This window comes from Xiphophorus maculatus, chromosome 22, assembly GCF_002775205.1.
Source record: "Xiphophorus maculatus strain JP 163 A chromosome 22, X_maculatus-5.0-male, whole genome shotgun sequence".
NCBI lineage: Eukaryota > Metazoa > Chordata > Actinopteri > Cyprinodontiformes > Poeciliidae > Xiphophorus > Xiphophorus maculatus.
In genome coordinates this window covers 6,085,740-6,098,162 of record NC_036464.1, presented here as the reverse complement: position 1 = coordinate 6,098,162, position 12,423 = coordinate 6,085,740, and the positions used below count along the sequence as shown (strand labels likewise).

Here is a 12,423-nt window from a genome sequence, read left to right as displayed (position 1 = left end):
AACAAAGATTTTAGCTGTTAGCTACTGAAGTCGGCTGCTGAACATCTCGCACCTTAATAAGACTGATAGTGATTATTTAGCTTCCCCAACATGACTGTCTTTTTCATGACCCAAAATATTCCTCCACATTTAAATTTGTGTTTTTGTAAGTAACATGGAACAGTTTCAGAGGCGGCTTTCAGCCTCCTGTCCACTAGTGTGCAGCAGCAGCAGCATTGCTCTATGCTCCATACAGCCAAAGAAAACTCTGCTGATTTCTCTGGCATCTCATTCAAAGGTTTTAAACCGCATGAACAGAATCGCGGAACATTTTAGCAGTTTTGCAACGTGGCTTTATGACAGTATTACATTACACATCTGTACTTTTCACACGACGTTTTGTAAATTTTCCAAGCAAAAATAGAAAATCGCAACATACTTTTAGCCATCTGACTAGCAATGCACCGAAACATGGTGTAATGTTAGAGCTTGATTTCTCAGCCAGAGAACATTTCACTCTGTCTTCTTCTCTTGCATCTCATTGGAAGGCCCTATAAAACTTACAATTGAAAATTCATATGACTTTTTTTTAAACTACATTTTCTAAACACTTGATATACCTCAATACCAGCAATCGGTCCTGGTTTAGTTCACCACACATGGAGCACTTTGCCGTCAGCATCTGCACTGACAAATCTGATTTTCAATAGCACTATCGGCTGCTATTTAATACTAATACATTATTAATGACTGTTGATCATCAATTTATCTTCTTTTGCCACGTTATTTGCCTTGTATCACATTCTCTGCAGGAGCATGATTTGTTGGAGGAAAATAAATACCAATCAACGCCATAAGCACAAAAAAACACCAAAAAAACAAGGATCAAAGCAACCTGCTGTACATATGTGCAGGAATCTGATGATCACCGCAGGGAATCTCTCAGCTACTCCACAAAGAAGTCAAAGGTCGTGGTCAGGATCACATTCAGCCTTAGCTTTAATCTCAATCCTTTGTTTTGACCACTATTTCTTTTTTTTTTTCAAACTGCAAAGCCTAAGAAACTGCTTGCATGATCCCCCTCTGCGCCTCCGGAGGAGTCACAAGTAACACTGGTGATGTTGTCGGGATGTCATCAGGGTTACCTCAGCTCGGGCCTCAAGCTTCACAAGTCTGGGAGAGAAAGGAGAGCTGCAGACAGAGGAGGACGGAGGTGCTCGCTAAGCGGACAGGGTTCAAAACCAGGAGCTTAACGAAATCTTCTCGGCAGTTGCTGAAAGCCAGGATACCTCGGCTTTATAAATATTCAAGCAGAAAACCTGCCAAACGAGGATGCAGGACGAGGTTTATAGTAGTTAACACTTTAATGCTGTCTTATATAACAGTGTGGGTGTGTGTGCTGTGGAATTACCAAGCAGGATAACGCTCGAGTCAACTGACTCGTCTTTGTTTTATTACTGCTCTTAATACCATAAGCAGCAAAATGTTGTTTTTTAGCACCATCACCATGCTGCCCATACTCACTGTTTTTCTTCTTTTTGCTGAGCACTAAATAATTCATTCCAGTTTAGTTTATTTATAAAATGACAATTTACAGCAAAAATCATCTCAACTTGCTTTACAACACAACTGATTCAAATCATATCAAATACAGTTCAATCAAAACAATTCAATCCACTCATACAAACAGATTCAGATGATTCACTTACTAACATCCTAGTTCAGATTTAACTGTAACACAGATTCAGCTTAAAATGCCATTTGGTAAAAACTGGTAGATCTGCATAAACCCTCCCGATTTAATTGAGTCGTTCACTTTTCATCTATCCATCCTCCTGAGCAGCCATGGTGGTGTTCATGTCAAAGTTTAGGGTTAGGTTAACTTAGTGACACAGGATCTGGACAATGAGAAAATGTCTGACCCAAAGTTCGTGACCTTAAGCTGAAGCAACTTGGATTATGTAGCAGGACAATGTTCCAAAGCACGATTGAATTGTTCAAAAACAAACAAAAAAACAACGATAACAATGTGAGAGTTCAGGAATGCCCTAATTAAGGCCTGAAAATAAATACGATTGAGATCTAGACATGTTAGACACGTCAGTCAAGCGTCAAAATCCTCAAATGTGGCTGAATTAAAACAATTCTGCAACAAAGAGTGGGCCAGAAAGTTTGATGGCCTTTGTTGCCACCAGGACTGGCAATGTTGGCCTGGATAGATTTTTTTAACCTCAATAAATGAAATCATTGTTTTAACACATCAGGTTACTTTGTCTGATTTTCTTTTTTAAAAAACTGTAAGATAAAAAACAGAAGAAATCGGAAAGGGGGAAAATACTTTCTCCTAGTGATGTTTATATCAATATACAGATATATAACACAAAACAGACCACTGGCCTTTGCAGAAGATTATTAGCTTTTCCAGTCGTCCCAGTAACCTGTACTGCATGTGTTATCCTACCGCTGATGATTTCCACACACACACACACACACACACAGCAGCGTGTTTATATTCGGAGAGGCCATTCACCGTGCCGACGCTGTTCAAACGCAGCGCAGCACTTGAGTCCACTAAATAAAATCTTATGTGGAGAAATAAAGAAAGGCGGACAAAAAGGGAGAGCGACAATAGATTAGTGATGGCAGCCAGCGTGTGAAATCTCTTTGTTGGGCTCGCTGGGATGTTCCACAGCATGAAACACACACTCACACACACATACCCACCAAACATACTGTAATTGATTCAGTATCAATTGGCTGTCCTGGATTTGCATTGACTGCTAATGCATCAGGGTGAGACTCAAAGAGAGACAGAGAGAGAGAGAAACGAGCCAAACGAGAAAAAGGGAAAAGAAAAAGCAGAGGAAGGATACGAGATGGAGGGAGAGCGTTCTGAAACAGAGCCAGACTGTGATTGGGTGTTAAAAATACACTAATGTGCACTGAGATGGGCAGCATTAGCCACTGATGATAAGCTAATTGCTAATCAGTAGATCATAGACTAACAACGCTCGTGGTGCGAGGCTCCAAGCCAGGACGGCACTTCAGCGGGGCCAGAGCGGAATGGCGGACCGGATATTTTGGGTTCAGAAATGTGAGAAATTTTGGGGGGATTCATCATCCTGCTCTTGTAGCGATAAAATCCGTGCTAATGAGCTAATACAGATAGCTTATCAGCCAATGTTTCACTGAAACGCAGATCGCTGGCCTCATCTCGACTCGACATCCAAACCACGTGAGTTAAATTCTTGAACCTCATTACCAGGAAATCAATTTGGAAAAACCAAACAAGAGGAGGTGCGTCTACAGCTGAAATAATCCATAAAGAATTCCTTCTAAATTTCAATCTTCAAACCAAAGAATATTTTACATGAATATCCATTGTTGATGGGAAAAAAGAAATAGGACAAGACATAGCTGTTCACACTTCACACACACACGCAGACCCCTCTCTCTTTCGAGACATTAGCGATGCTGTTTCTGAGCGAGGGACCGCCTCAGGGATTATAATCAGAATTTTCATCTCAGTTAGGGATTAATAGAATAAATGGGCAAGCAAGAGAGCGCTGAGCATTTATGTGTGTGTGACTTTAATGGTCAGGTACCCAGCCTTTTTTTTTGCAGCAATGATTTGCCTTTTCATTTATCACACACACACACACACAAAAAACATCTAGGCCAGAACTGTTTGTTGGTTGCAGAAAAAAAGCAAAAGTAAGTGCAGTGCTTTTCCCAGATGTTTTTTTATTATTATTTCAAAATGCACATGATCTTAGCTTGCAGGATGCATGCAGATGTAAAGATGTGGGTGCATAAACTCAAAAATATGTCCAGTCAGCGTTATTATGTTGGAATATATTCAGTCCGTACAGTAAAAACAAAAGTTGCATCTTGATTCCTTTTGTTCCTCTTGTTCAGAGGCTCTATAAAGTTTATAAAACAGAACATTCACAAATAGGAAACACACACAAGACATCTTTCTTCTTTTCAGTGTCACTGTGAATATATTTGGATTGCCACAGTCGCAGCTTCAGCAGATTATATATATATATATATATATATATTTTTTTTTTTTTTTTTTTTTTTTTTTTGCATCTCCTGCCAGTTTGGGGTCAATTAGGATGAAAGCTGGGGTTGGGTAGGGGAGGAGGAGGGGGACGGCTGGAGGGTGCTGGCTTTAATTATCAGCTATCAGGATGAATGTGTTGCAGAGATTGGCCGCTGTGGAGAGAGGGAAGCTCCCCAGAAAGAATGGCAAATTAAAGGGGAAAGACGTAAATTTAAACAGACCGTTTAGAGATGTGTTTTCCCCCTTTTCATGAAGCGGCAAACTTTTAATAATGCTTGGCCTGTCCACCGCTCAGTGTGGTGTCAAGTCTGGAGAAGATATATGCTGCTGCTGTCCTGTTTTCCTGTCCTGTCTGAGCGTACAGCTGTTCCCACCAAGACGTTCCCACACGCAGCACTATTCAAGCAACCAGACGCCCTTATTATGATGTAAATCGCTCTAATAACCCAGTTTAGCTGGTGAGTGTCTGCGAGAGTGAGAGTGTGTAAGGAAGCGTGTGTGTGTGCGGGGGCGTGTGTGTGTGTTTTATATACGTGCAGACACCAGAGAAGCATATAAGCTAAAAGACGAGCTCGTGTTCCTGCCGTTGTGGAGAGAAAAGGTCAAGGCTCGCGCAGATTTTCAAAAATAATCTCCGTTCCCGTAGCTGCAACGTTTCTTCAATCATGGGAACTGAGTTCAGCTCCAAATGTGGAATATGAGGCTCATTTTCTCAAATTCCTGAGCTGTGTTAGGCAAACGGAGTGATGATGGGTGTTTTTCATCTCTCCCTCTCCGTGCAACAGCTAATTTAGTACACGGCTAAAAACTGCCGCTAATTAAAATGCACATGGAACCGAGGTGGGGTGGGGGGTGAATACCACTGTAACAAATAATTAGTGGTGTTAGAACATTTCCGTGAGCGTGAGGCTATCGTTTGACTCAAAATGGAAAGTGGAAGGATTCTCCAGCGTGAAGGTAAACTCCGAGAGGGTAGCGGACACGGGCCAAATTTATTCGGGTAAAATACTGCGCCCTGGGAAGGAGGGCGGGAGCACCAAAAGCAGGAGACACAAACAGAGTACCCGTGAGACGCCTCAGCTGCTCCCAAGACTAAAACTCACACACACTGATCAGAAAATGATCCTGCATCAACACACACACATGCCTTGACCAAAGGGAAAACAAATTCAAGGGCACTCTTGTCTCCTTTCCCCTGGCCAGTGGGAATAGGCCACACTGGGTAAGCACACACACTCTGCACCAAATACAGCTGATTAATAAAGCCCTGCCTCACACAAACAGATACACACTACATCCTGACCAGTTGGTGCAGCACACACTTCACTGGTCCACTGTCCAACCCGTGAAGTTCAAGCAGACCTGAGTTGGTTTTACTGGGACAAATGTTTTCATTCGGAAGCTACAAAACATGCCGGCTTGTTGTACTACAGTAAAAACATGATGACTTAAAAAAACCCTCTGTCCTTTCAAAAGGCCAAGAAATCTGTGTCTGAGCTCCTCCAAACTTCTACTAACGCTGTTTCTGAGGGCAGTGAAAGGAAAAGGCGAAGTACAGCTGAACATCCAGCCATGATCACACACAAGCCCATGCTCTGAACGTTCAGTCACCTGTTTTTCTGCAGCCTGCCGCGCCTGTGTTCATGTAGAGCTGAAGGTGATGCATGTTGCTCTGTTTACCTGGGAGGGGCTCCTGCTTTGGGCAAATCCCCCGAGGCGACAAGAACCTCTCATCGTCTTCGTCTGCTAGCGTGGCCTGAACCCCAACTTCAACCGGCCTGCGGCCACGCAGAGAGTTCAGAGCGGGTGAAGGGGTGAGGGCCAAACCGGGGGAGGGCGAAGGGGGTTTGTCCAGCCCCCTGCCTATGGCGAGGCAGGAAGGCCCGTGGCATCGCTTCCTCTTGTGCTCGATGAAGAGCAAGATGTCTGCCAGGGGGAAGGTGGCCTGGCACTGACCGCAGGTCAGGAGGTCCTGCTCCGGCGAGGGATGAGAGTCCGGACCCAGCCGGGCCAACCGGCCCGCGGTGGGGACCGGATGGTGGCCGTTGAGGCTGCCGCTGTCCTCCGAGTGCTCCGAGCAGCGTTCCGACAGCTCCTCCGACGAGACGACGGCCGTGGAGAGGGGCTCGGCTGCTGCAGAGACAGAGGGGAGAGAAATTAGATACTCATGTTTAAATTTCCAACCTATTGATGCGACTCCTGGTGGGATGTGATGAGAGGGACCCAACGGTCACACACAGGATCAGAGTCATGGAGACGGAGCTTCACATGTGGTTCACACAATAAGGGGCTGAGAACGAGGGCCTTGTAATAATAGAAATGCACAAACTGTAGCAAAAGTGATTACAATGCAAGATGGATCTGGATCACAGATCACAGCAATAAACGGTGGGAAATAATATCCCGAATGGATGCAAAGCTCCAATCACATGGCTTTAAAGATAACAATTTCATAGCCAATGACAGGGGGAGCTTAGAAAATGATGCGTTGAAAAACCTAAATATGTGGATGAGTTTGACTTGCCGGTCCGTGTTTGTACACGGGCTGAGCCTTTAATCAGCGCGGAGGATTGTCACAAACACATCCAGCATATGTGCTGCGAAAGGAGAAGGGGGGACAGGAGGGACAATGGGATGACTTGTCCCTCTGCTTTTGCCTTACTTGGTATCTGAACCCCAAAAGAGTCCATTTTTTTCCCTCTTAAGGTAAGGAAAAAGTGGACATGACTGCTTTTTAAGGAATCTTCTTGTAGAGCTCAGGAAGCTGGAACTGGAAGGACTAAAACTCAGTGTCCCTCTTTTAAAAGAAAATCTTCCAGTCCAAGGTGAAGAGTCTGACTCTGAGCTAGTAGCCTAATGTGCGCTGACCTTCTTTACTCATCTGCCAATTTCACATTTTAATGAACTTAAGACCACTGAGAATCAAAAAATAGATTTTAATTTTCACCATCTGGGTGATTGGATACAGATTTTGGTCTGATAACAGGAAGGGGGGCAGGGAGATGGGACGGAGCGCCGTGCGCACACACGTGTGGCCGAGTGTCTGCGGGAAAGTGTGTATCTACAAGCGAGGGAGAGAGGCTGGGTTGGTGGGAATGTGGACTGCACCCCTCCTCAAGGAAATATCTGGACGTCACAGTCCTGAACGACATCAAACTGGGACGTGGATTCTCCAGGCCCAGCAGCTCCCTGAACACCGCTTCCAAAATATTACCTGTCTTTGATTAAACTTCAGGTCTACGCAAGTTAGACAAAACCTGCTGAGGAGGGGTAGCATTAAATCCACTTATTTATTTAAAAATGTTCTATCTGCAAAAAGCTCCTGACACATGAAGATGAAATTGAGAGACAACTTGTAAACTCAAAAGGAGGTAAATTCCTAAAAAAAAAGAAACAAACAAAAAAAATCTCAGCAAAACAGAAACATGCAGAAGCCACTCATCTGTGTCTAATTTTAGAGCAGAGCAAACAAGTAAAGGAGCAGAGGGGATATGTCTGCTGCTCACTAAATTCGCATGCCACAACAGGATTTACAGCCATCAATTTACAGAGACATGCCTTTTCAGTTAGATTGTTCTTTTAAAAAGACAGAAAATATCTGTTGACACAAAGTATATCCAACATTTTCTGGAGGATAAAAGACTCCTTTAGTGGAAATGCAACGTGTTTTTAAAAACAGAAAATATAGAAACTATGTCAAATTATAAGAAGGGAAACAGGAATGAAAATAAATAGTCCAAGCTTTTTATTATTATTTATTATTATTGTTGTTGTTGTTGTTATTATTGTTACTGTTATTGTTGTTTTGCTCCAGTGGCTGAATTTTGAGCCCCGTTTGCTATATTTGGAAACCTCTCTGTGTGTCTGTGTGCTGAAGAAAATTTGCGTGGCGGACAGAATGGGTGCAAAGGCTACATGTATGTAAAAAAGTGATGCACAGACAAAACGGGGGAGGTGGGGAGTTCCGGAGAGAGGACGTAGGTTTGGGGTGATGAAGACGAACTGGGGAGGGGGAGATGTTGTTGGGGGGGCGGGGAGGGCTCCCTCCTTCCCTCTCTGTTTGTTCCCTCCACCCGTCCTTACGTCTTGTACGCTTTTCCTTTATTCTAAAGAGCTCGCAAGACATCAGCCCGTATAGACAGGGAAGGGGGGAAGGAGGGGGTTGGAGGTAAAACTCCTCTGGTTCAAGTTTGGAGCTGGATTTTCTAATCGCGCTCTGCCTCCTAGCGACGGGACAGGGTCACTGTCACTGCGCTGTCCCCCCTCTGAAGGAAACACACACATACATACACACACACACCACACACTCTTTTTTCTGTCTCTAGCTCCAAACCAAACACATCGTTCGTTGACGATTACCCGTCAACGAACTCTAATGTTAATTAAGCAGCGACACGTAAAGATGCGCTAAATAACCGCTTGTTTTCTTGCGCGTGGTCCGCAAAGAGAGGCGCACACTTTGCCAACTGCCTCGCAGTTTTCCAAAGCACCCGCACCGGCTTTCTATTGAGAAATAAAGCTTTTGCGCGCAAATAAATTAAATCTAAATACACAAATGAGAGGAGTTTTTTTGAGAAATGGACGTTGTGCGTAAAAGTCAAACGCTGTTGGATTAAATTGTTTTTCTCTCAAACACCAAACATCTGATAATTAAGTTTTTATTAATTTACCTGAAGCTTTAAAGTGAAGTTATTCCGTCAAGTTGTTCATGTTTAAATTGCTTTGTATATAACATTTCTAGTTCAGAAACACAGAACGTGGCTTCAACTTTACGGACATCTAAGCAGCATTTACCGTTAAAAAAGAGCTAAATATACATCACTAAATCGATCATTTTGATTGGCTCGGATAAACAGTTTTCCGCTCGATCCAAAAACGTCCACTTTACATTCTGACCTTCTTTTTATTCCAAAACAGAGTAGACGGGCTCGCACTGCAGGAAGCGAAATTCTAGAGGGTGATCTGTCCACAGAGCTCCGCGGAGAAGACGCGCTCTGACCGGAGCGACCGTCGAGATCCAAAGCGGGTGCGTTTACCAGCCTGTCAAAGCTGCGCAACTTAAAACTGGTCCATCAAAACTTTTTTTTATTCTCCCACTCTTCCTTTTCATGTTTCGGGAAGGCAGCTTTTTACGCACGGAAGGTGTCGGACTTTGTCGCCGCGCCGCAAAGTCCAGATAGAGTGTCCGGTGTCCACGAACACCCCCCTTTTTCTGTCCCCCTTTTGCTCCCAGATGGGTGAACTGAAACAAAAGTGTTTCTAACTCTCCCTTTAGAGGCTTTTACTTACGCGAGAAATCCCGTTTGCTCAGGTGCTGCGGTTTGCCTTGCTTGCGGCGAGACATGGTGGCTGTTCAGCGGCTGCGTTCAGCGCGGATCACATCGGGGAGATGCCGGGGTGACAGAGGAGAGGAGGAGGGGGAAAAAAGAGAGAAAAGATCTTCATCCAACGCCTTGGACATCTACCAGAGGAGGTGGAGGAGACGGAGTAAAAAAAAAACCCAAAATAATAAAATAAATTAGAAATAATAGAAAGATAGCGCGGAGGCGAGGATGGATCGCGGGATCGCCGTCATGGCTTTTTTGAGAAAGGAGAGCAGAGAAAAAAGAGAGAGAGAGTGAGGTGGATGGAGAGAGAGAAGGGGAGAGAGATTGAAAAAAATGGCAAAATCCCCTCTCCACCCCCCCACCCCACACCCCCCAACACACACACACACATACACGCCCGCACGCACACACACACATACACACACCACCCCTCCCCTCTTAGCTGTGCAAGTTCAAGTGCACGGACGTGACGTTCCCGGCGAACTTGAACGTCAGGCGGCGGACGGACACCCGACATACAAAAACATGGGCCGGGCCGAGGCACCCGAGTGGGAGTGGGGAGTGGGAGGAGGGACAGACAACACCATTGGACGATCATTAGAGAGAGAGGGAGAGAGAGTGAAGGAGAGGAGGGGGCTGGACATGAGAAATAGACCCAGCGCAAGCCAATGGACACAGAGATCAGGGGGGCCGGACAAGAGGCACTGCGAGGGAGGGAGGAGTGTGTGTGAGTGTGCGGGTGTGTGAGGCAGAAAGATGTATAATGAAAGCAATATGCAGAGAGAAAGAGGAAGGTGCATGCAGAACAGGGCACTCTGCTGCATGCAGTGTGCCCTGAATGTGTGTGTGTGAGAGAAAGAGAGAGAGAGAGAGAGAGAGAGAGAGAGAGAGAGAGAGAGAGAGAGAAAGATTACCTGGACCCACGCGTGTCCCCAGAGCGTGTACACAACATTAGGAAGAGCAAAAGAAACGGGAAGGAATAAATGTGTGTGGCTGCAGTGAACACGAACGACAGGTTGAACAACCAAACAGCAGCATGTTCTGATCCAGGCCGCAGGTTCCGGATATCAGGAAACATCCAGAGCCGGACCAACGTCGTTTGGGGTCAAAAGCACAACCAGGCTTGTATTTGGGGAATCACTATTTTAGTTTATCCAATAAAAATTATGATTTTTAAAATTAGTGGGAACCCCTTGCCCTTGTGTTTTTTTAAAATAGTAATAAATACACTCAAACCTCATTCATTTAGCGTGTTTGTTTCTTTTCCCACAGTGCCACACAGTTTCCCTGCAGCAAGAAGGTACAGGGTTCAAATCCCAACCTAGGCTCTTTCTGTTATTCCCATTCATGGTTGGATTCTCTCCGGGTACTCCGGGTTCCTCCCACAGTCCAAAGACATAACTGTTGTATTAATTATCTCACTAAATTTACCTTAGGTATGAGTAGAATAGAAATATCCTCATCATCAGCAGAAGGGAGGAAGGATCTGTGACAACGCTCCTTTCTGACCTGAGGACGCAGCAGCCTGACACTGAAGCAGCTCTCCAGCTTTATGCTTTGAGTTGGAGACATTGTCCAATAGCTTCTGTCTCTTCAGTCTGCTCTGACCCTTCCTGTAAAGAGAATCGGCGGTGTGAGTCCGGTCCAGTTTATTGTTCAGATGAACTCTCAGGTACTTCTAAGAATCTCATCGTCCACTCCCTGGATGTTGACGGGCGTTATTGAGGTGGGATTGTGCCTGTAGAGGTGAAAGTGTGACTGCATAGTAGTTTGCCTTATGAGTCTCTTTGTTGCCCTGTGATGGACTGACTACCTGTTCAGGACAAACCCCACCTCTCACCCAATGGCTGCTGGAGTTAGGCACCAGCCTGCGAGCATAGACAATGAATATTGTCATTCAGTCTGGTAGATATCGTTTACCAGAGTCAAATAAGTATATTTTCTTAAAGTAGACATTAAGTAGATTATAAAAAACAGAAGTTGACAAAGAGGGTGTGCAGCATATACAAGGCAGGGAAGGGGGGAAGGAGTGGGTTGGAAATGGTTGTATATGGTTGGAAAACCTGGTATACCAACCAGAGTATGCTAGCATCTACTTTGGTTGATAAGATGAAGACCATTCCCATCCAAACCTGAAGAAATCTACAATAACATATCCAAAGCAACAATTATAAAATAGCAAAGGGGCAAAATGTCCAGGACCCAGCCCAGAACCAACTCTTACCCTTGATGTCGCATCAAAATTAAGCATTAGTGCAATAAAAAGCCCACTTAGTAATTATTAACCTATTGAATATCTTTGTATTTCTATTTTGCACCCTTGTAGTTCCATTTTATACCTGTAAATAAACTACTTTAATATTATGTATGTAACCATTGCACAACACTTATTTCTCACTTTTGACTTTCCATGTGTGAAAAAGATTTGTCTTTCACAGTATTTCATACTCACTTGAGTGGTCAATATGACTGGAAAAAATATTTACTTTTAAAATAGATTGGTTGAATTTTCTATAATATATTCATAGTTTACTGTTAGGAAATATAGTTATATGGTTCATATAAATATTATCTACCAGAAGGGTGACAGTATCTTAGATTGATCAGGAGTTAATATTTATTATGCTTAATAAGAGTCAACTGTCCCAAATTGAGATAAAAATAACAAAATAAATGGAAATATATCGATAATGCAAAATATCATATTATATTTTATATGAGTTTTGAACATTATCTTACCTTTTTTCTTCAAAATTTATCATAATTCATTTGAATTGTAAGGCTGATACCTAATACGCCAATTTTAGTTACTTAGAACAACTTTAAACTTCAGAGCTTTAAAGTCGCAGAATATTAATGGCTGTTAACCGTCTACATCTGGTCATTTCTGTCCTCTTCTCAGCCGAATGGCATTTGTGTTACCCAGCAAAGTTACATTTGTGGGATGCTGCTGGTTACATCAATCCATCTCATCATCTTCAACACGTCAGTGTGCTCCAGGTCTGCCAAGTGAACCTGCAGATTTCTCAACAGACACTGGAGTTTGCA

The 12,423-nt window shown here is 43.8% G+C and overlaps 1 protein-coding gene across 1 annotated transcript in view; it reads right to left on the bottom strand.

The window, feature by feature from the left end:
* LOC102236548 (B cell CLL/lymphoma 11A) overlaps positions 1-9,690 on the bottom strand; it is a 53,277-nt gene extending 43,587 nt beyond the window's left edge. Inside the window, exons 1-2 of the mRNA XM_014469741.2 lie at positions 9,338-9,690; positions 5,660-6,181 (exon numbers count right to left, since the gene is read on the bottom strand). Of these exons, the coding sequence (XP_014325227.1) occupies positions 5,660-6,181; positions 9,338-9,392 (577 nt within the window). The 5' untranslated portion in view covers positions 9,393-9,690. The remainder of the gene's footprint in view (positions 1-5,659; positions 6,182-9,337) is intronic.
* Positions 9,691-12,423: the final 2,733 nt, after the last annotated feature.